Genomic DNA, 21,639 nt, shown 5'->3' with positions numbered 1-21,639 from the left:
ATTATCCGCATTTGAATGTTAAAATGACGACTCGTCAATTCAAGATACTCTGTGATATATAGAAATAGTGAGTAAAATTCCTAGTTTGAAGTATTTTAAAGAAATTATGTGATTTTCGTACATTTGTAGTACTTCTACTTATATTCAAGACTAAAATCAACCTCCCAACTGTCCCTTTAATATCATTGTTCAATGATAACCATATAAATCATTTTTGCAGTATTTGTATGTGATAGTTGTGCATCACCAAACACTAGAAGTATGAAGAAATGAAACTATTTGAATGAAATTGTGATAGTAGAACATGAAATTACAATGTAAGTTGTATGATTGTTACTTTCTATAAAATGATTCCACTGAATATTCCACATAATAAAGAGTTCTCAATTATCCATCTAGGGTCTTTAACTTGAGACTCATTATAAATCCATTCACAGGAATCGAAACACTTCTGGAAACTCAGTAATCAGGATAATTACAAGACATAGCCATATTTTCTGATTTGTTTTTTCTAAATGAGGCTATATTATTAACCATATAAATTCTTTAACTGGTATTCATCCTGATATTGGTATTGGTATACCGCCTGGCCCTAATTTCAACAGGATTCACCCATTTGAACTCTTATTGAAGACTAACCAACTACAGTTTATATTGAGAGTTTAAGATACGGTATCTCTTGGTTTAGATGATAACAATAATTCTTTAATTCTTTCTGGGGTAGGACCCCATTTAGAGAAACCAGCATCATTTTGTAAGAAGATAGCAACTGTTCCATGTAGAGACTTCACACTCATATCATTTCTGGGAATAGAGAATAAAAATATAGTCAAACTATTGGGTTGGAGGTAAAACATAAGACAGACAATTATAGCACTCGTATTATTCCTTTTTTTTTTTTTATTATTTTTTTCATAATATTTCAACAATCGAACACTTACTTTGGACAGATATGTTGAAATCCATTTCTATATTCATGTTCATATGCTGGAAAGGTTATCTGTTTTTTCTTAAACCTGTAATGAAAAGATAAAATAATAACATAAACAAATGGGATTAATATGATAAAACATAATTATGACCCTCTTTGTCAGTTCATGAATATTGATGAAGTTATATTCATTGATATACCAGCTTTCCATATGATGAAGTCACATATATTTCCCCTTTCAAAATAAATTTAACTATATCTACATTTATCCCTTGAATAAAAAAACAAAGCAAAATGAATTTCAATCAGGGGTTGGATTAATAAAACTCCTGATAAGAATTCATATCAAAGAAATACTAAAACTAAAAGAATGCACCAATAAATTCAAGATTAGTTTTATGGATATGTTTTCGACATATTGAAAAACTCATTTCTATGGTTAGCCATATATATTAAGTTCAGATTTAGTGCATATGGTAGCTGGTCTCAGAATGAGATAAATGAGGTTTAAAAATGAATTATCTCCCTTACCTGCTGGATTCTAATCTCATTAAAGCCTCTGTAGGGGGATCTCTCCATTCTGGTATAAATACTATAAATGATAACGGTTCATTTGATTCATGTAATAAATTCTGAAATAAAGAAATAATATAAATCAAAATATGAGTGCACCTAGAATGGCTCTATTCTCAAATGTTTTTCTCTCAGTAAAAAAAATAGGATCAGACAAATGGGACATTGTTGGAATACTGCAAGGCAAACTTTCCAGGGTAACACTGATGTAACATAGCCAATGGTGAAAACCATCTTCTATATATAACATAGCCAATGGTATTTCAATATCTCACAAGAATATTAAGCTACAAGACCCTAGAAATGAAACACTTGTTAACAGTTTGAAAGATTATTATTTGTTAAGATCAATGTCTGAAATTGTCAATGAAACCATCTCCAGTTGTCCTGAACACATAAAGGCAAATTTACCTCAAAATGATCCACCATTGCTTCCATCAATTCTTCACAGAATGGTGGGTTGGCTTCAAATGAACCACTTTTAGGGAAGAAATTTAATATATCACTGCAAGAGAAATAATTCTATTTTACACATTTGAAAACATTTCATCTAGAGACAGATTATGCTATGATGTGATACAATGATGTCAAGGTTGGATTAGTGTTCAAGTCATACACTTGACATCCTTCAACTTTCTATTAAACTCTTCCACACATGCATACTTTCAATCAATATGATGCTTAAATCTATCATTGGAAGAGCTCATTTTTAAAATGAAGGTTGTTTTTTTTGTTGTATCTCTTGGATTATGCAAAGAAGACGCTAATCTTCTGAATAATTCCTTACCCTCTAGAACCAAAATAACCATCAGTATCAGTAAAGGCTGAACAGAATTGTCGAAAATAACAATTCAATGGTGAGGCAAAACATTCAAATGTGACCCCAAATACACGATGAAGGCATTCAAACACAGTTACAGGTAAGGCTCCTTGTAAACCAAATCCTTCATTAGTATGAATACCAAAATATGTCTGAAATAGATAATAGTTACAACATATAACAACTAACGACAGAATATTGTAGGATTCTTAATATCAACAGTCACTTAAAATTTTATTGGAAATATCTTAAAATATTTGTATTTATGGTATTCAGCTAATCAAGTTCCAGAATCATACCTAGATGTTCAAAATAACTCATGTCTGAATGTTGATTCACATTAATAATAACCTTTTCTCAGTGCAAACTAACTAATAACTAGCTAGAGAGCTTTATTGAGACCACGAAATAAGAGGAAGATTATCTTCAAGGGAAGGAAAGTTTACAAAATCAACCAACCTGATATCTTCGTAATAAACACCACACTCGACATAAAAAATGGTCAAATCTGGGATCGTCTCGACAATTTAATTTATATAATTGTTCCTACAAATATAATAAAATCTGATTAGTTTTTAAATCATACTGAATCACTTGAACATTACTGGTACTAAAACTAAATAGTCAAAATAATAAAGAATTCATTTTATCTACTTGCTCGTTAGAGCAGTGTAATTTATGTATAATTATTATCAAGGATGTAATTAGTTAGGTGCAGAGCTACAAGACCTCATCTGATTGAGATATGTCTATAAGTGATTTAGATGCAATTGGCATGCAGAAATTGAATTGGAATTGAAATGGAATTTAACAAGTGGTACAAAAGAGCAAACTAGGTGAATTCACTGAGCAAAGAAACAAGTATACCTACCAATTTATGAAAATGTGAACTGTTTATTTTGACTGTTTCTGATTTATATCGTAAGGAAGTAATATCATTCTCTGTTGCATGTTCAACTAAAACTGGTCGTGGAGTTGGGACAGATACTTGAATTGAATAACATAAAACTTTTCTTGGTGTAGTTGGTTCTGGTAATGGGTCCATTTCTATAATAAACACAGAAATTTTACTTTTCACGTTCCTGAAGTATTATCTTAAAAAGATATCAGTTGAGTATATCAATTGCATGGTCAACACTATTAAGTACTCAATGAGGACAAAGGATTGTAACTGTACACAGCCTGATGAAGCATAGGGCCATAATAGACAGTCCAATACTTATACTAAAATCTTCTCCATTTGACCTACAATGACAAGCTTAAAAACCCAAAATGCTTGACTCTCAAATCCAAGACAAACCAAAAACAATATAAGAAAGGCCTATAGTTACAACCTCCTGGGTCGTGAAAGATGCCAGAATAACCAAGGAAAAATGTCTATTCATAATTTTGGCTTTTTAAAATTATGACAAATCATTTGGAGAATATCTAACTTAAACCAATGACTTACTATTGATGTTGTTTTCTTTTAAAATCTCCCAATGTCGCTCCGAGAGCTTTTTAACAATCTCATATGACTGGTTATATATCTTTTTACAGATACCTTCTACTGATGTTTTGGCTGCTTCTGTTAAATGGGGTTGACATTGTCGTTTTAAATGTGCTAATCTTTCCTGAAATACAAATTTTTTGAATATTTAACATTCTGATCACCTCCTGCTGGAGTAAAAGTTTAGATACTGAAGCTGTAGTATAACTTTCAGTACCGGTAGTATATTTTATACAAGATCTTAAGGAAGGTGCTCTCACACCATATCCATTACCAATTGATTGCAAATAAGAAGCTATTTTAAGATTTGAACGAAACTCTCATATAACTGAATTGCGAGTTGTGTTTGGAATTCATGACCACTTTCATTATTTGCAACCACATGGCTATGGTGTGGGGCACCTTAGTGTATTTCGGAATACAACCAGAATATCACGTTACGAGAAAGTGAAAACTATAGAGACTTACCAAATAATCTTCATAAGAAGCATTCTGCTGTCTTCTTAACCATGTAAAAGTATCTTCCACATTCCATTTGACTATTTTTCTGCTTTCAGAAGCTACACCCCTATTAAGTGATAAATTTCAAGTTAATTCAGGTCAGTTTCATGACAACACAGCTTCAGATACCCTACTTATACCATGACCTGAAAGTCTTTATATCTAGCTCAGCTCAACTATGCCCAAATATTTCCATAAACCATAATGCCTTTTTGGGATCTCATCTCATATACTGTAGCCTAGCTGCTTAGAGCATTGCAATCACACAATGATCCTACAACCAATATTTGTTGTTATTGTGATATTTCTGAATTTAAAATTTCACTCAAGAATAGCAAGGTAGACGTTAGTAATAGCTTGACATTGTGAAGGTGATGACAAGATTTTAGAGAGGATTCTTAAGTTGTTATACTTGTAAAAATGGTTCCTGACAAAGATATATATATATACATACCTAGACTCTATCATCTTTTTGGCAGCCTCTGCATATCTAAATAACTGTTTCCGAGCATCTCCAGAGTATTTTGGTTTGACTAATTTGACTGGTATATCGTTCATAATTTCACGGTACATAGACTGAGATACTTCAGGTATACATTGAGACGGAAGCATAGGATCTGTTCCTTTATCTATTACATTTCTTTCTAGTAACCAGCGGTTGAATGATTCTCTTGGTGCTTCAATACCTGAAAATAATGTAACCTCATACTGTGATATGGAATTGATCAAATGGATAGAAAAAAATGAGAGAAAAATCTTGATTCATGCTTTAACCTGAAATTCATATCTTGTTGCAATTGGGAAAAGACAGCAAGTTGAAATGGTTCCAGAAGCACTACTATAGGTCAACAATGCCTTTTTACTATCAATTTAATTGACAAACTAATGACATATTTCGTGTAAAGTGTTAATGCAAATTAAGCCAGTCTATGATGATCAAGACAACAAATGATATGCATATGAATTCTTTACCTACATGCATGTATGGAAACGTTGCTTATACACTATCAGAAACTCTCTCTCAGTGTGGCATCAAAAGTTTATTTATATCAATAGTATACTATTTTCAGATTGACAACTAAATTTTACCTTCTCTAGAATAACAAAGTTCATTATAATTCTGGCGTAATTTAGTAACAAGTTGAGCTCGAAGCTGTTCTATATCAGGATAAGGTCCTGGGATATTTACTGGTGCTCTTTCATTAATTACACAGTTGGTTGGGATTTCAAAATTCCAAAAGGGGCTGCAAAACAAAACAAATTCATAGAAAATATTGCAAAAATTTATAGTAAAACTCTTAGCCTTGTAAATAAATTTGGAAACTAACAATGACCTTGCTTAACTATAGGTTATGAACATTTAAGCCATCAAAATAAAAGAGTTACATATCCTTTTCTCTTTATTCTTATTGACTTATTGTTTAGTTTCAAAGAAACACATTAGTTTGTAATTGAGTGAAAAATTTAGTAAGTCAATCATTAGCTTGCATTGATAAAAAACTAAAACTATCCATTGAGATAATGTAATGTTATATATAGATATCTTATCCACATTAGGAAAATTTCTTCTGAAAAATTCTATAAAGATAAAATATATTTAATCCATGGTTTCTTGTATAATAAATACCTGTAGTTAAATGCAGCTAGTCGTTTATTAGGACTACCAATAGGCATATCACCACTAGCTCTCCGTTTATCACCAATTTGGGGTGGTGGTATATCAATGCTGGGTCGACTCAATCTAAGATCATTACTAGCTGGTAATGGAGCATGACCTTCTGGTGTGTTAATACCTAGAGGATCTGTCATTGGGTCATGCTGAAACGGCAAAATTGAGGAGATACATAAAACTTCATCAAAGGAGGGTGGATTAGGCTTATCTAACTTAGATGAGTATAAGAAGGAGATTTATCCAGGTAGAAGCAATAACTTGGCTGCCCAGTTCATGAAAATTTTTGTAGGTCCAACAGACTTATCTTCTTGTCAAACTTTCAAACTGCATCAAATAGAGATTATCAGCATATAGAACAAATTGAAAACTTATGGATTAACCTGCAGGATCTGTGCCAGTGCTCAGTAACCAAACTCTAACTTTTTGCAAGAAGAGTAGTGCCTCTCGATTTAATCTTTAAGTGTGTATTTCTCTTACCATATTTCCATGAAAGCCAAGTTGTGGCATTTCCCACAGAGATTCATTATTCAGTTTATTGAAGAAATATGGCCGCCCTTCTCTTTTGCTCCAGAATTTTCTCCATCCAGCTTGCAATAATTCTGGAGGTAAATCATGAACTGGGTCACTTCCACTTGGAGTGGGAGATGGTACGGATGTTATCGAGTCTTGTCTCTCTACAGGCCCTGGTCCCTTCAGATCAGGAGCTGTTGCATTATCTCCCTTAGCTGTTCCCATTATATCAGCAGGTCCACCAACTGTACTGGTTTGATCAGAAGGTTTAGTTGTGACAGCATTAGACATTGCTGCATCTACATCTTAAAATTCTGAAATGCAGGGAAAATTCAATTTCAATGCCTAAGCACATAATCTATTCTAGTCTTAAACCATTCAATAATTTGCGCTCACATATAAGTGGAGCTAGCTAATTAATACATTTTTCCCATTACAGAAATATAACAATATAAGCTTCCATGGATTCAATTATCGGTATATAATGGGACTTGTTGTTCACTTTCGTGAAATAAGTGTTATGCATAGTAGTGAATTCTAATCAATCAAAGCAACTTATTTCCTACAAGATGAGTTGCCCCTACTCAAATAGTATTCATGTTCATTATTACAAAACAAAAACTATAAGTAACTACGTGCATGTGCATTGATTGGCTGGCTTGATAATGAATATTTAATATCTGGGTCTGTATAAATATGTAATGGTTTTAAATTTGTTGTGGAGATGGGACAGGGAACTGTGTTATTGAATGTAGATAGAGTTGTTTCACTGATCTAACTAAGGCCACACCAATGTTATATTTATGTTAGGCACTACCGCATATGTTAAGTAATTCTAAAGTCATTTATTTTTTTTTAAAATGTCTATAGCACAGCTTTTATTAATCTCATGATTGAAGCCCTAAAAGTCTTGTTTTAGTGTAGTTGTACTGGCTGCAAGAGCTATTAGGTCTATGATTGGTCTGGTATGTATGAGCCAAAAGCTAAGCTTATATTTCAATTATTGGTTAATACAGTCAATAAAACATAGTGACAACCCTCAAAAGGTGTTTCCATCAGCTCAAGGTATCTTTCAAATGTATTTCCATCATGACCTGAACATTAAAAGCTAATTTTAGGTTCAATGCAAAGCTGTGTTTATAATATGGCTTGCAAAACGTTATTGCTAAAATGGGCATATATTCAACATCAAAATATAAAGCAAATTTACATTGATCGACACAAAATTCTTTTATTTCAGATGCACTAATCCTTAAGACATCTTTCTATTCCAAATTTGAACAGATATCATGTAGATTTAGGCTACAGTCATCAAATTTTGGAGAGCAAAAAGCGTAGACCCTCTGTGAAAATTCTCCATTTGCAGACGCGGTTGTGTGCAACTTTTGACTCAAACTCAGATATATACAGAAACGCACATTGATATAATTTACGAATCTGAAGAAAATATTGTCCAAAGAGGCCATGTAAATATTTATAAAAGTGTATTTGGACCCTTTGTATCTCAGAACAATACTTAAGTCAGAGTTCTTTGCAAACATTTGAAAAATAAATAATATTTTCGTTTCTTTATCAAAGATTCTACAACTTATAGTATCCCAACTGACCTCATTATGAAATACCCGGATGTCATAATAAAGATATCCACGTGGAGGCGTGGTTAAATCAGTGCACAGTTTTACTGTTGAACAGAAAGGTCTGTGCAATCTGCTCTCTACTTCAGTTTATAATTCAAACATGTGATAGGCATCTAAACAAATCTCAAAATAGTATTTTGAAAATACTGTCTGTAAAAAATAGTTATTAAACTAGTACTTGTTCTTGTCATAGTTATTTCAGTCATTATTTTACTTACGATAAAACTTTTGGCTACTCTGGCCACATCAAGTTCTTAATCTCATTTTGGCTATCATTTTTGTATGAATTGAAATATTAATCTCCAAATATTGCTGAGAGTCTTAGATTGTCTTTAGCGTGATGAATATGCCAACCATTGAAAACAAAATTATTTGAAACTATGATTTTACAGAGGGAGATTTTCAGTTCAAAATGTGTCATTTTCACATTAAATTTCTTGGAGAGAAGTGTGTTCAGTTCAAGTGCAAATTTTCAAAACTTATATATTCATGGACCCAAAGGCATTCTAAGACAATTGGTATGCACTTGAAAATCATATTTTGAATATTTCTAACAGAGAAAAAATTCAATTTAGAACTCAATGTGGCCAGAGAGTAGGCCTAAACATGAGCACACATTTAAGATTTAGCCTTCAAAATTTGATTTTTCAGAGGACGATTTTCAGCCACAATTTGGCACTTTTTTAGGTGGAAATTTCTAGGAGAGAAATGTTTCTTTTCAATTTAAACATACAATAAAAATTGTTATCAATGCAAAGACAATCTGAATTAATCTCTTAAAAAGTATATAAATTTAAAAAAAAAACTTTACACCTTGCTCAAAGATTAACATATCAATTTTTTTTATTGTAGACTCCAGTCTATTGAAGTTGTTTGGTCACTAATCTAATGTTAGGCTATATATTGAATGGTGACTGAATAATATTATATCTCTGAATGGATTCCAGCAGTGTATTTGAGACAGACCTGAACTTCTGTCCTGATTGTGGCACCATCCTACCGTTACCAAGTAAAGAAGAATTTGTCCAGTGTGTCAAATGCCGTTATAAACTAGATCTTAAGAAATTCCATGGAATATCAACTGAATATAAACTAACATTTAATAAAATAGAAGATATGATTACTGACAGTAGGAAGGATTCTGAGGAAGCTACTAGTGGGCCGTTAACTGACCGAGTGTGTTCTAATTGTGGTAATGAAGGAATGACCTATACCACACGTCAAACTCGTAGTGCTGATGAGGGCCAGACTGTGTTTTATAGTTGTCCTGAGTGTAAACATCAAGAAATAGAATATTCATGATTTTATTGTTCATATATTTCACTGCATTGAAACAGGAATACTTATTTTAGGACTGCGTGGTGCCATTGCTATATACAGCATATTATATGCCAGAGTACATGTAGGTTTGTGTGTTTGTCTTTTCAACTAAAATCATACTAATGACTAACTAATTTTCACATAATTAATAGACTTATCTACTGCTCTGTGACCTAGCCCAGTGCTTTTATCAGACTACGTTCTCATCACCGTCTAACATTAACAACCAATAAGTGATAATTCCGTGTTAAAGTGAATGAGAATAGTATTCTAAAAAAAAGTCCTAGGTCATGAAGTAGGAATCAAAATTTAGCAAATTTTGAAAATTTATATTTGTTTAAGAAAATGTTGATTAGAAAATACCAATAAATATCATTAGCTACACTTGATTCTCTTCAAAAGAATGTTATATAGACTATTACAGTTCCAGAGTTACACAAGTTGTGTTAGGGAGTCTAGTGTTGCCAGTTCAATTAGCATTAGCATAGATAGAATAATATAAACAGCTTTGTGAACTTCCAAAAACAGTGCTGAGATGATAGACCAAGCTGCAGGGGCAGTGTTAGGTGAACCAGACAAGCGATGGCATTATGCTGTGATGAAATTTGCTAACCGACTGTATGTATTCAAATGGATGATAAATTTATTCATTAGAAGATTCTCTTTTCTGACTTTCTCTTCATGAATGGCATTGATGGATTTCATTTAGAATTGTGTTCACTTTTTATCATTTTCTTTTTTCCAAAATAAAAAGTAATTTAAAGAGTGTAATTAAATAGTCATATATAGAAGTCTATATAATATCAAACTTCTCAAACAAGTCTTTTCATATTTTGAGAAATAAATAGCTCATGTATGAAAGCAAAAATATATTTCGAGCAATGTAAATTATTTATCACAAGCATCACTATGACTGTCCTGATTATACAGGTTCTGCTGTAAGCAGATGAATTATTCCCCTTTGATCCACTTCCTATTTCCCCTTTTCCTGGATACTGTAAACAAATTGTTAAAAAAGTTTGTTAACTCTGTAAGGGAGCCCTAAAATACGTAGCAGGAGTTTCCTGTTGAACAAATATTTCTACAAAAAATTCATCATGCCAGTTAAAAAGGGATCCAAGAAGAAGTAAGATTTACCAGTTTTCTGTTTTAAAAATAGTCAATAATGAAAGGCTAAGAACTGAACTAGTAGACCAATGCTCAAAGCCAGACATGCATTCACATTTGAGATCTACTACTTTTACCAGAGTCAGTGATGACAATATTTCTTTATTTAGATTTCATCAGATTTGTGTTTCCACTTTGTTATGATGTTGATAAATAAAATGTACTAGAGTCAATACTTACTATTGTCAGATTTTAGTAATATGGGTACACACAAGTCACAAGAAATCTGAGCTCTTCAAATTGAAGTCCTGAATAGTGTAAGAATAGGCTTAGTTTGAAAGGAAAGTCAGCTCCAAATTTTTGAAATCTTGAATGTGAAGATCTTGGTTTCTATGTGAAAATATGATTCTGTGAAACATAAGCTTAGTGCAGATTGCATAGATTTCTAGAAATATTCATATTTTAAAATATTACTGTTTTCAGAGGAAAGAAGAAATCTCTAAAATCTTCGAAAGTTGATAAGGAAGATGTGAAATTAGAGAATATGGAACCAGGATCGGTAGTATCAGGAATGAAGACTGATCCAGTTTTAGCTGCTGCATCTTCTAGCGGGAAGAAGAAAAAGAAAGGAAAGAAGAAAAAAATGACTAAATCTGAAAGAGCTCTAGTGAGTCTTAACAAATGTCTCCAAATCGTCTTGTTAAGTTGTTTTGAGTAGGCTTCAATATCAGTAGGCCAATGCAAAAATTGATCTAATTTCCAATATATTTGCTCCACCAGCTATAGGAACCTGATTTTGGTTACAATTTACAGTTGAATTTGAATGAGTTTTTGACAGACATTTTGGATAGCCATTGTAAAATGTTTAAGGGATTGTAAATAGGGTTGATGACATCACTAATAAAAAGATGAAAGCTAATGATAAAGCATACATTGAGAATAGTTTTGTCATCAAATACTAAGTTTTAATAGAATCATAGGAAGCACAATTGTCTGATAGCAAATTGATCGGTGTCCCTGATACACATAAAAAAATTTATAAAACCTCTTTACATATCCCTTTAAAGGAAGCTCAAATTTGTCCTAGATATTCTGAAGGCTAATAGTAATTATCTGATGGAACTAAATATTACAGGCAAAGTTAGAGAAAGCTGTAGACAAGATAAGAGAAGATGAGGTGCATTATGATCATCTAATAACTAGAATTAATCAATGGTTAATTGAAATCTCACCAAAAGCTATTCCGTTATTTAGTAAAATAGATGTCACTGGAGATGGGATATTGACTTACGAGGAATTTAAATCAGGTTAGTTTGTAGGTATAGATGTCACTGGTTAAAATAATATGTTCTACAGCTCCATTCATTGTATTTCCAGGCAGCTAAAAGAAAGAATAGGAGGCCTTTTGGCCCTTAAATTAAAGAATCCTTGAAGGATATTTTATCAGCACTCCTACATTCTTTTAAGTGTCAAAGTTTATTTAAACTCCTATCTTCTTTGGGCAAAAAATTAATATAGCTACTATTTACCCTTTCTATTTCAACCATCACAAGCTCTGCATTAGTTTGAAGAATACCGGTAACTGTCATGATTAAACTTGTATACGCAGACGATATAATGGGTGGTCAAATGCAGTATACATTATTTAAAATTACTATTATAAGCTTACACATTTTACAGAATTTAAGGTTTTGGAAAACCAGTTGAGTTTATGCAAATCCATCACATTGTAATTTTTAGTAAAACTACATTATGCCTTGTGGTAGAAACATAATGTTTAAGTATAATGTTCTTTTGGTAATTGTAGGTATGTTTGATTTGAATATTCCACTAAATAAAACAGAGCTACATCTACTGACTAAATTACTAGATAAAGATGACAGTGGTGAGATAGATTATACAGAATTTACTAAAGGTTTACAACATGTCAGGTATTTAACTTTAATTGTCTGATTGTTTACTTTTCCAGCTTTCATCTTTCTGTCACACTTTTCATGTTAAAACGTGTAACACCTGCCAGATGTTAAAAATCAAAAAAGGCATGAGTATCCTTTGCATGATTTTCATCTTTGCAGCCTGAATACATTGTTACATCTTTGTTTGTATAAACTATGTCAAGGTATTATAAACCCTGTCTTACACCTTGACATCATTAGGCACTTGACCTCTTTGAAAGTTGTACAAATCCCGTTGACAAGCTTGAAATATATATACAATTTATCTCCCTTATTAAAGTTGAATTATATATGGACAATCAAATGCCAAAAGTATGATTAAATGACGTCTATGTTGGCAGATGTGAATGCTTACATCTTACAAACATAGCCATATTTTTTGCTGTCTTTCTGTCAAGGGTTTTAAGAATATAAACAAATAAAATCGTTGCATTTACAAACTTCAATGATACAAGAAAGTGCCTTAATGACATCAAGGTGGTAAACAGAATTCAATTTTTAATTCAACCTTGCAGACTGTTAACTTGACCATATGATAAAAGTAATCATTATATTGTAGAAAAGAAAGTATAGAACTTGAGAAAGATAAAGATGAAGTCAGTTTAATTTTATCAGAAAGAAAACCAATCCCTTGTCCATGTTGTAAGATGGGAGTGTGGCAGCCATACAGAGAAAAACATCCAAGGTAATGGAGGAATCTTAGTTGAAATTGAATTCCATAAAAAAGTTTATATGTTGCTGGTGCATGTTGCCACTTAACAACTGGCTGTATTTTCATGAAACAATCTCAGTGTTAGGATGTCCTAGGGTCTTAACTTCTTACACTGTTTCTAGGATATCCTAGTGCTAAGATTGTTTTGAAGGCCTGTACAAAACACATTTTGATAACTTGAGATGAGCTCTGGTAAGACATTGTGGTCAGAATGGTTTAGTCTTTCCTTCAAACCTAATTACGGAGTAGATCGTAGTCTTCATATTTAATGTGGATTAAATATTGATGAATTTGCTTTGTCATTTCAGATATGTATTGGTTGATATGAGATTGGTCACGTTTGATTCATTCAAGGAGCATCCTGGTCATATATCAGTCTTAGTTCATTCTCATTTATCAGTGTATGGTTTGATAGAAATACTTGTACAGCAAACTCATGTTTTATCAACCAAACTAGCCGTCTTTATCAACAAAACTCGTAATTTAGAGGCCATGCTTCCTGTTGATTCTTCCCTAGAGGATTGTGGGTATTTTGGAAACACGAAGGAATCTCCGCAAGAAGTGACTTTATATTATGACTATAATGTTGAATTCACAGATTGTCCTATACTCATGTGTGATCATTATTTTGGCCAGAAATTTGAACTACAAGTTTAATATATTTTTACCTTCTACAAACTTAAGATATTTATTTCTTCCAGTTATAAGCAATAGAAGATTAACCTATGATAATTTTGTCTCTTCCATGTACTTAAACACAGACTTTTACAACTAGCTGCTAGTTACTACTGTGTATAACAATATGTTTCAGGTTCTGTATATGTATGAATTTGTTCTATATTTTCTATATTATCTGAAGTACATCTGAGTAACAACCTGATTCAGGTTCTGTTTTAGTATTTCTATATTTCTATAGTTATTTTTTCCCTAAGCATTAATTTTGTCTCTATACATGAATGTGAATTGGATTTCAGTATCTATCTGTTTAAACTTATAGGCCTACTCAACCACTAACATTAACTAATGTACTATTTTGCATATTGGATGCAAACAATGTTCTGTGATATATTATTATTTTATTAAGATTTTGTTAGTGCCTTTATTTATTTTATCTATTTATTACTAAATGATTATTATCATTGCATTATTTCCTATTAAACACATATATTATAAAATAAAGCTTTTATTTTTACCAAATTAAACCCTAATATGTTAGGCCAACATGGGCGTGTGTAAGTAACCTGTTACCACAAAAGTGTCCAGTATTAACGTTTATGATATCAATTGGCAACAAACTTTAACAATGAATTTAGATTAAAGAAATTCGAATTGTAGCCTATAGACCTATATTGCTGTAGCCAAACAACAGATTCAAAATGTTCATGCATTTTTCAAAAGATCTTGCCAACAACAAGAAATATCAACAGTTAAGTAGTCTATTATGGATAAGAGCATAAAGATTAACTTAAGGGTTAGATCCTTACATTTCATATTGCCTGTCTCTAAATTTCTCCTGTGTCTTATGAGTGGAAAATAAGGGTTGCATAAGTTGCCTCTCTTGCCAAATTAACAGCCGGCAGTTTTAAGATACATCTTTACGAGCTCCATGTGTTAAAAAAAAAAATAAGATGTAAAACCTTATATCATTTGTAAGGTTAGGCTTCATTAGCCCTAGCCGTGGATCTTCAAAATGTTTTTAAAACCAGATAAATAACAATCAATAGTCAGCGATTCTGATGCAAGATACAGGTTTAATGAGGCCCTTTAGGACATCTTTAGTTTTTGCACTAAGGTTGTATTTTCTTTACCAACTGACAATTTTTTATGAATAGAAGATTCTTACAGTAACCGTCCAGAATTGGAGGTTAGACTGTTATTCAAGAGTTATCTTTTCTTGCCATGGCTGCTGTCACAAAAAGCGGTCTCGACAAAAACAACAAATACGATCGTCAGTTGAGGTATTATACTCATTAGTTTTACCTGAGGCTGTTGATTTCACAATCTAGCTCTTTGGCATGTCAAAGTTTACTTAGAAATTGTTTGCGTCAACTGTATAGAGACGATAGTTTCATGTCTCTTATAGTGTAGTCTCCATTTTCAAGTCCGTTTTAGTCTCTGAAGTCAGTGAAAATATTTTATGCCAATAGGCTATAGAACAGAGCTGTATTTTGAAATATTTGTATATTTTTTAATATTAACAACAGACTGCATAAATATTTTGTTTTATATGATAAAGAACTGTTTCAAACCCTAAACCTAACCCTGACAAACTTAAAAGCAGCTGCACCTCTTTACAAAAATGCATGATACCGGTATTGATAATCAGGGCATCCCCACCTTACCTTAAGCAAGTCATAGACTAGTATCATAAGAAGGGCTGCCGTAACAGTTGTGTACCTTTTGATAAAACATAGGGCCTATGCTATATTAAGCCATATGTAGTCAACTGATTCTTGTAATCGCTGAAACAATACCTATTATATAGCCTAATAGGTCAAAGATGAAGTAATAGGTCTATATTTTATTCTTTGGACCAGAATCCAGTGCCTTTGTATAATTAGGTTTATTCATTTAAAAAACATACACCTTTGAAGGCTATTGTATCACCAATCCCCCTGAATGAATGTAACAGTGTTGTGTTATTTATCATAGATTATGGGGTGATCATGGTCAGTCTGCTCTAGAATCATCTAGGGTGTGTTTAATCAATGCTACAGCTACTGGAACTGAAATACTGAAAAATCTTATTCTACCAGGTAAGATATACACAATATTATTGCTTGTACAAAGTTTGGATTTTGATAACTATGATAATGATATTTATTGAAGTCCTAGATACCTAGTCCGAAACATCTGGAATAGAGACAGATGTTTCGGTCTACTAGATACCATGTTACATGATTTTCTGTTGATCAGAGCTGTATTGAAAACTGGCTTAAGTTCTTTATATGCATTAAAATTGGACAAAGCTGCATGCATGCATTAACTATCTTAAAAGAAGGTAAAACTTCAGCTCATCCTGAAATCTTTAACATTGTAAAATTGTGACTAAATTAAAAGTTGATTATGATCTGTTTGTAATTTTCATAGTAGAATATTCTGTTCAGGATATCGTGTAATCACAAAGACTAATTGTATTTCAGGTATTGGATCATTTACTATAGTAGATGATAAGAAAGTTGAAGGAGATGATGTAGGGAACAAGTAGGTTCAAGATTTAATTATTTATTAAGAAATAGGCCTTATTTCCATCATGATAGATACACTCAACTATTATTTCAGAAATATTACAATGAAATATTGTAGACCATAATTACCATTATTACCATTGAGGGGAAATCTCAATATTCATAAAGAATACCGTATACAGTAATCTGATAAAAACAGACTAAACTTGTTCCATTGTGTATCACATGTAATTTCATGAACTATATATTTTCTATTTCAGTTTCTTTCTATTGCGAGACAGTATTGGAACTGTAAGTTGAAACATACTTTATACTTGTTTATTCTATGTTATAAATTGTAAATCCTACATTTAGAATAGTAAGTGTTGAGCAATTGTAAAAAGCATTTAAAATCAATATGTTTATTGATTGTGATTGATTGTTTTAGTCCAAAAAATATGTTAAAGGCATAAAGGAAGATAAGGTCATTGTCAGGTTGTCTTTATATTATATAATATTTTCTCATTCTCAACTCCTGTCTGCTATTCTTTAATTACTTAAAGTAAAAAGATTTAATTTTGAATTAACACTGTCAATTACCCTATTTAGAATTTTATGTTTGAATCATACGTCAATCAGTATGAATTCAACTTTGTAACTTTTTTTATTCTTCTATAATATCAAGATTTTAATTTTAATTGATGGAATATATTTTCTTATAGCCACGTGGTAAGATAGCCTGTGAATTACTATCAGAATTAAATGAAGATGTAGTAGGAGATTTTGTGGAGGAGGTGAGTTAATAATGAGGGAAATTTTGTGTAAAAATAAATTTCTGCACAGTATTTTTTTTTTAAATGAATGAGTTTCTCCAATTTTATTTCTTCCCTTTCCAACGCTGGGATTTTGTGACGCAAATAGGTATTGTAATACGAGAAGCATTATACTAGTTTATTATCTTAATACAACTTTTGCTTTCGTCACAAAATGCCAGCGTTGAAAGGGAAAGAAATTTTATTGACTGGCGGTATCATCAAACAGATGAATGTTCAAGTGGGTCGTCATTAGACCCTATCTAAAGTTGCTAATGAAAATTATAAGGTAATAAAAAATGGAACGAGAGTTTGGTCTAATTTTAATTAGATTGTAGAAAGTTAAAGAATAGGAGCTTTTGCTCTTTTTCAAAGTTATTTTTGATACTTATTTCCAGTCAACCTCCAACCTGATAGAGAATAACCCATCCTTTTTCACTTCATTTTCCATTGTCATAGCAACCAATATGGATGAAAAGTAAGTTACATTTGATTATATTTTCTCAAGACTCAATTACATAAGGCAAATGTTACAATGTGGACCTAATTAGCCTCTTGACAATATTTGATTGTTGTACATCATTCATGGTGAGCATCAGACTACCCATTCTGTGTTGACAATTCACTTGTGCTTATCTCCTGGCAGATAATACCTTCAAATTTTTTTTATCCAGTTTCCCATGTCAGTGATGCAAGTCGAAGGGGCTGACATGGGAAAAGTGTCTAGTAGTTCGGATGGGAGTATAAACCGAGCCCTGTATGCTATAGGCTGTGCACGTTAAAGATCCCTCAACAGATGGAAATCAAAACAGAGGCTTATGTAGCTGTCTTGGCAAAATGTTCTCATTGTGTTGCCAGTCTTCATTAGCCTATAACATGCAGAAAAATAGGACTTCAAAATATTTTGAAAAAATTGATGATTTCACAGCACATATCTCTAATGTATATAGTATATTAGAGAATAATTTGATGCTGATTATGTAAATTGGCTGGAAGAGATATAGTAATTATTCTATTGATAAGAATAAATACTGTTTATTATATTACAGAAATTTATTAAAACTAGGAGAGTTACTATATAAATATAATGTACCATTGTTAGTATGTCGTTGTTATGGTTTTATTGGTTATATCAGACTTGTACTTAAAGAACATACAGGTAAGATAGGGTTTCAGACTAAACAGTTCCTGGAGATTGTCAGGATTAAAGCCAAGTTTACATGGAACCAAAGTTATTCTCTCCATCTGAAATATAGGAGCAGCAAGTGCTTTTGGCTCACCATTACTTAAAGGGCATTAAATGACATAGTCCCCTCAACCTAGTGTGCAATAATTTTAAAACAGAAAGACACCCTGAAAGACACTCTTCCTAAGATACATATAGAGTTTCACATTGATAGAAAGTATGCATGTGTGAAAGAGTTCAATAGAAAGTTGAGGGTTGCCAAATAGTGCACCATATCCAGGTTTTATTTGCGAACAAGCTATTAATATAGAAATATTATATATTACAGTGATAGAGTCTCATCCAGATAATACACTAGAAGATCTACGACTAGACAGACCTATTCCTGCCTTCCAACAATTCTGTGATTCACTAGATTTGTGTACCATGACTAAAAAGGTAGGCTTTTACTTTAAACTTTGATTTTAACATTTGAAATGTTCAAACAAACCTTACCAATGGTGAAAATATTTAAATAGGAATAGCATTCTTGTGTCAAGCAAAGATATTTATGTATATTTTTGTTTGATTCTAAACATGAATACAGAGAGTTCACTTTATTTTTAGGTAGGGTAGGTAGTAATAAACACAAAAAGATAGTTTATAAAGTTTCAATTATTGTTATTTCTCTCGAAGAGTTGAATTTCTCATGTTTTGAATTGAATCTAGATGTACATATCTTTGTTCGAGTAGGCTCCATTTAGTTGTTTGCAGTAGCCAATCAATAGCAAAGTTTGTTCATTAACCTAGAGAACCATGGTTGATATTGCCAATTGGCATAGGTCAAGATGATACCTTTAGATTTTTTTTAACATGGTTAGCAATTCAGGTAAGAAAGAAGGGTCCTAAAAAATGCCCACTGTTGCTACACAGGCCAAGGTCTCAATATTATCAATATCTGTTTTATTTTTAGGATCATTCTCACACCCCCTGGTTAGTTATTGTATATAAATATTTACAACAATGGAAAAATACAGTAAGTCACAAGGTTCTACTCAAATATTCTGTTATAAAGGTTACACATGGTTAAATCATTTCACATACACAATGCAGCTATCCTGTCTATTACTTATTTGTTTTAAACCTATATATCGACAGCAAGATATGTGTTGATTTTATCATTGTTAACGAGGATAGATATTAGCAATTAGTATAGAATCTGACTTTTGCCATTCCTTCAAAAATTGTTTGTAAAGATCTAAACTTCAGTTTCTTCATTCTTTCTTTAGAAGAGACCTTTTGAAATAAAAAATCATATATTTTTCTGGGTTTTTTTCATACAGCATAATGGTGCAGCACCTATTAATTATAAAGAAAAGACCCAGTTAAAAGAATTAATCAAAACAGGTAATCATAGTGTGAACTTTAACAAATATGATCTATAGATAAGTTGATTGTATTGTAATGCACAGGAATAGTTTCATATTCACAGTTGAAATTGTTTTAAGATGTGCAATTAAAAAAAGGTTTACCAATAAAGTTTTTATTTTCTGTAATTTACAAATTTCCAAGCTAAGGTTTCTTCTGGTAGGATTCATGGTTTGTGATGTCTAGTCTGACATGAATAGAAATTTAGAATTAATATTCTGAACAGTAAAATCTCAAATTTTGGATAGAAAATTATTTAGGGTAGAAATTTATCGATATTTGGATTTGCTAATAATAATAGAAGGGAACTTTATGTTTAAGTTATGTTAAAACTTTATTTGATCTTGTACTTGATGAAATCTCATTTTAGAATGATAAAATCATCATCACAACATTGAGACTGAAGGTACCTTACCAACATAATTAATAACTTCCAGTGTATGTCGTATGAGCAAAATAAGTGAACTCACCTAACAGGAGTGAGAAATTAACAGTAAAATTTTTATATTCTAGGTATTCTGAGAAATGAAGAAGGAGTACCAGATCAAGAAGAGAATTTTGATGAAGCTGTAAAACATGTGAATACTGCACTAGCTCCCACTAAGGTCAGTAGGACTGGAGTTTCTATGATACAATCATCTCTGACATTCTCATAGAAACTGCATAGTTTACCTCAAATTCAAGGTGTAAGGTCTTTAAAATGCTTTATGGGGTGGTATTGATTCTAAAGTAAAAAAAATACATGTATTATCAAATGAAATGGTTTAGAACATTCACATGAAAAGAGTATTTAAAATACAAGATTTTTGTTTTTTCATTATTTTTATTTTGTTCACAGGTACCATCTGAAATCCTGAAATTATTTGACGATCCAGAATGTTTGAATTTGACACCAAAGGTAATATTTTCATCTTTGATATTGATCTCTAAAGATAATATCTGAAAGGAGTAAATGTTTTACTGTTTGTTATTTAATAGTTTACGACTGGAAAAACAACAAAAGCTATATATATTATCTGCTTTTTATTTTTTTTCTACCAATTAATGTTTCAGTAGTCTTTTAGAAATAAAAAATAAAAAAATACCTATATAGAGCTTAGAATGAATTTGTAAAAAAAACTTGTTAACCAGAAATAAAGCTCTGACTTATCAATTTGTCTGAAAACCTGTTGCAATGTGTTAAAAATTAAACAAGTTATCTTGGTTTTTCCTCTGAAGGTTATGTTGATTTTTTTTCCAATTTCCAGAGTAAAGCGTTCTGGATCATGATTAGAGCTGTTAAACAATTTGTTGAGACAGATGGACAAGGTCAGTTTAAATTTCATTTCTTAACTTGTTATAAAAATAATTAATTCAAAACATATATACATTTTCATTGGATTCAATATTGTAACTTTTCACACCATGATCTGATATGGTATTTCTTTTTCTAGATTATATGGATATTGAAGGGATTGTCGGAAACACTGATTTCCACCACTCAAATTTAGTAAGGGGGGGGGGGGTCTTGAAATTTTGCTTAAACGCTAATCAGCAGCTTTTGTGATTTACAGTTAAGCATTTCTTAATTTGAAGGAACCTGATACATTTAAAGAGTTAAGAAAGATCCTTTACAATCCCTTTTATTAAATCATATCACAAATTCCCAAAAAGGAAGGGGAAAACAATTAAAACTATATTATTGTCCTGTTATTTGACGTTTCGGCTTACTGCCTTCTTCAGAAACACCCAAAATATATCTCAATCACATCTTATTCCGTTATTTTATCCACTGGAATAAGATGTGATCGAGATCTATTTTGGGTGTTTCTGAAGAAGGCAGTAAGCCGAGGGATCCTCT

At 31.8% G+C, this 21,639-nt stretch overlaps 4 protein-coding genes across 4 annotated transcripts in view; 3 read left to right on the top strand and 1 right to left on the bottom strand.

Annotated features, from left to right (window-relative positions):
* Positions 1-662: 662 nt before the first annotated feature.
* LOTGIDRAFT_115378 (hypothetical protein) lies at positions 663-6,721 on the bottom strand (the record flags this gene model as incomplete). Its single annotated transcript, XM_009054174.1, has 13 exons — positions 663-804; positions 942-1,016; positions 1,463-1,563; positions 1,916-2,009; positions 2,292-2,476; positions 2,784-2,870; positions 3,196-3,371; positions 3,775-3,937; positions 4,282-4,381; positions 4,769-5,000; positions 5,404-5,637; positions 6,069-6,132; positions 6,464-6,721. The coding sequence occupies 13 exons, from the start codon at positions 6,719-6,721 to the stop codon at positions 663-665; spliced, it is 1,911 nt and encodes a 636-aa protein (XP_009052422.1).
* A 2,261-nt stretch (positions 6,722-8,982) lies between these two features.
* On the top strand, positions 8,983-10,224 carry LOTGIDRAFT_203779 (hypothetical protein). The gene has a single exon (XM_009054173.1). It carries the CDS (start codon positions 9,070-9,072, stop codon positions 9,433-9,435), a length of 366 nt encoding a protein of 121 aa, XP_009052421.1. The 5' UTR covers positions 8,983-9,069; the 3' UTR covers positions 9,436-10,224.
* Positions 10,225-10,550: 326 nt separating this feature from the next.
* On the top strand, positions 10,551-13,884 carry LOTGIDRAFT_159681 (hypothetical protein; the record flags this gene model as incomplete). Its single annotated transcript, XM_009054172.1, has 6 exons — positions 10,551-10,579; positions 11,044-11,227; positions 11,696-11,867; positions 12,368-12,491; positions 13,075-13,200; positions 13,536-13,884. 6 exons carry the CDS (start codon positions 10,551-10,553, stop codon positions 13,882-13,884), a joined length of 984 nt encoding a protein of 327 aa, XP_009052420.1.
* Positions 13,885-15,126: 1,242 nt separating this feature from the next.
* Positions 15,127-21,639, top strand: part of LOTGIDRAFT_231724 (hypothetical protein) — a gene marked incomplete at its 5' end in the record, with an annotated part of 12,050 nt that continues 5,537 nt past the window's right edge. Inside the window, 13 exons of the mRNA XM_009054171.1 lie at positions 15,127-15,185; positions 15,880-15,983; positions 16,371-16,431; positions 16,676-16,706; positions 17,117-17,188; positions 17,605-17,684; positions 18,256-18,365; positions 18,721-18,830; positions 19,345-19,407; positions 19,715-19,778; positions 20,313-20,404; positions 20,638-20,694; positions 21,044-21,107. Of these exons, the coding sequence (XP_009052419.1) occupies positions 15,127-15,185; positions 15,880-15,983; positions 16,371-16,431; positions 16,676-16,706; positions 17,117-17,188; positions 17,605-17,684; positions 18,256-18,365; positions 18,721-18,830; positions 19,345-19,407; positions 19,715-19,778; positions 20,313-20,404; positions 20,638-20,694; positions 21,044-21,107 (967 nt within the window). The remainder of the gene's footprint in view (positions 15,186-15,879; positions 15,984-16,370; positions 16,432-16,675; positions 16,707-17,116; positions 17,189-17,604; positions 17,685-18,255; positions 18,366-18,720; positions 18,831-19,344; positions 19,408-19,714; positions 19,779-20,312; positions 20,405-20,637; positions 20,695-21,043; positions 21,108-21,639) is intronic.

This window comes from Lottia gigantea (assembly GCF_000327385.1).
Source record: "Lottia gigantea unplaced genomic scaffold LOTGIsca_21, whole genome shotgun sequence".
Taxonomy (NCBI): Eukaryota; Metazoa; Mollusca; class Gastropoda; family Lottiidae; genus Lottia; species Lottia gigantea.
The sequence above is the reverse complement of the archived record's forward strand: the minus strand, read 5'-3'. Positions and strand labels throughout refer to the sequence as shown.

Bases quoted from the DNA above. Each gene is read 5' to 3' on its own strand.
- LOTGIDRAFT_203779 (XM_009054173.1), top strand. From the start codon at position 9,070: ATGGATTCCAGCAGTGTATTTGAGACAGACCTGAACTTCTGTCCTGAT.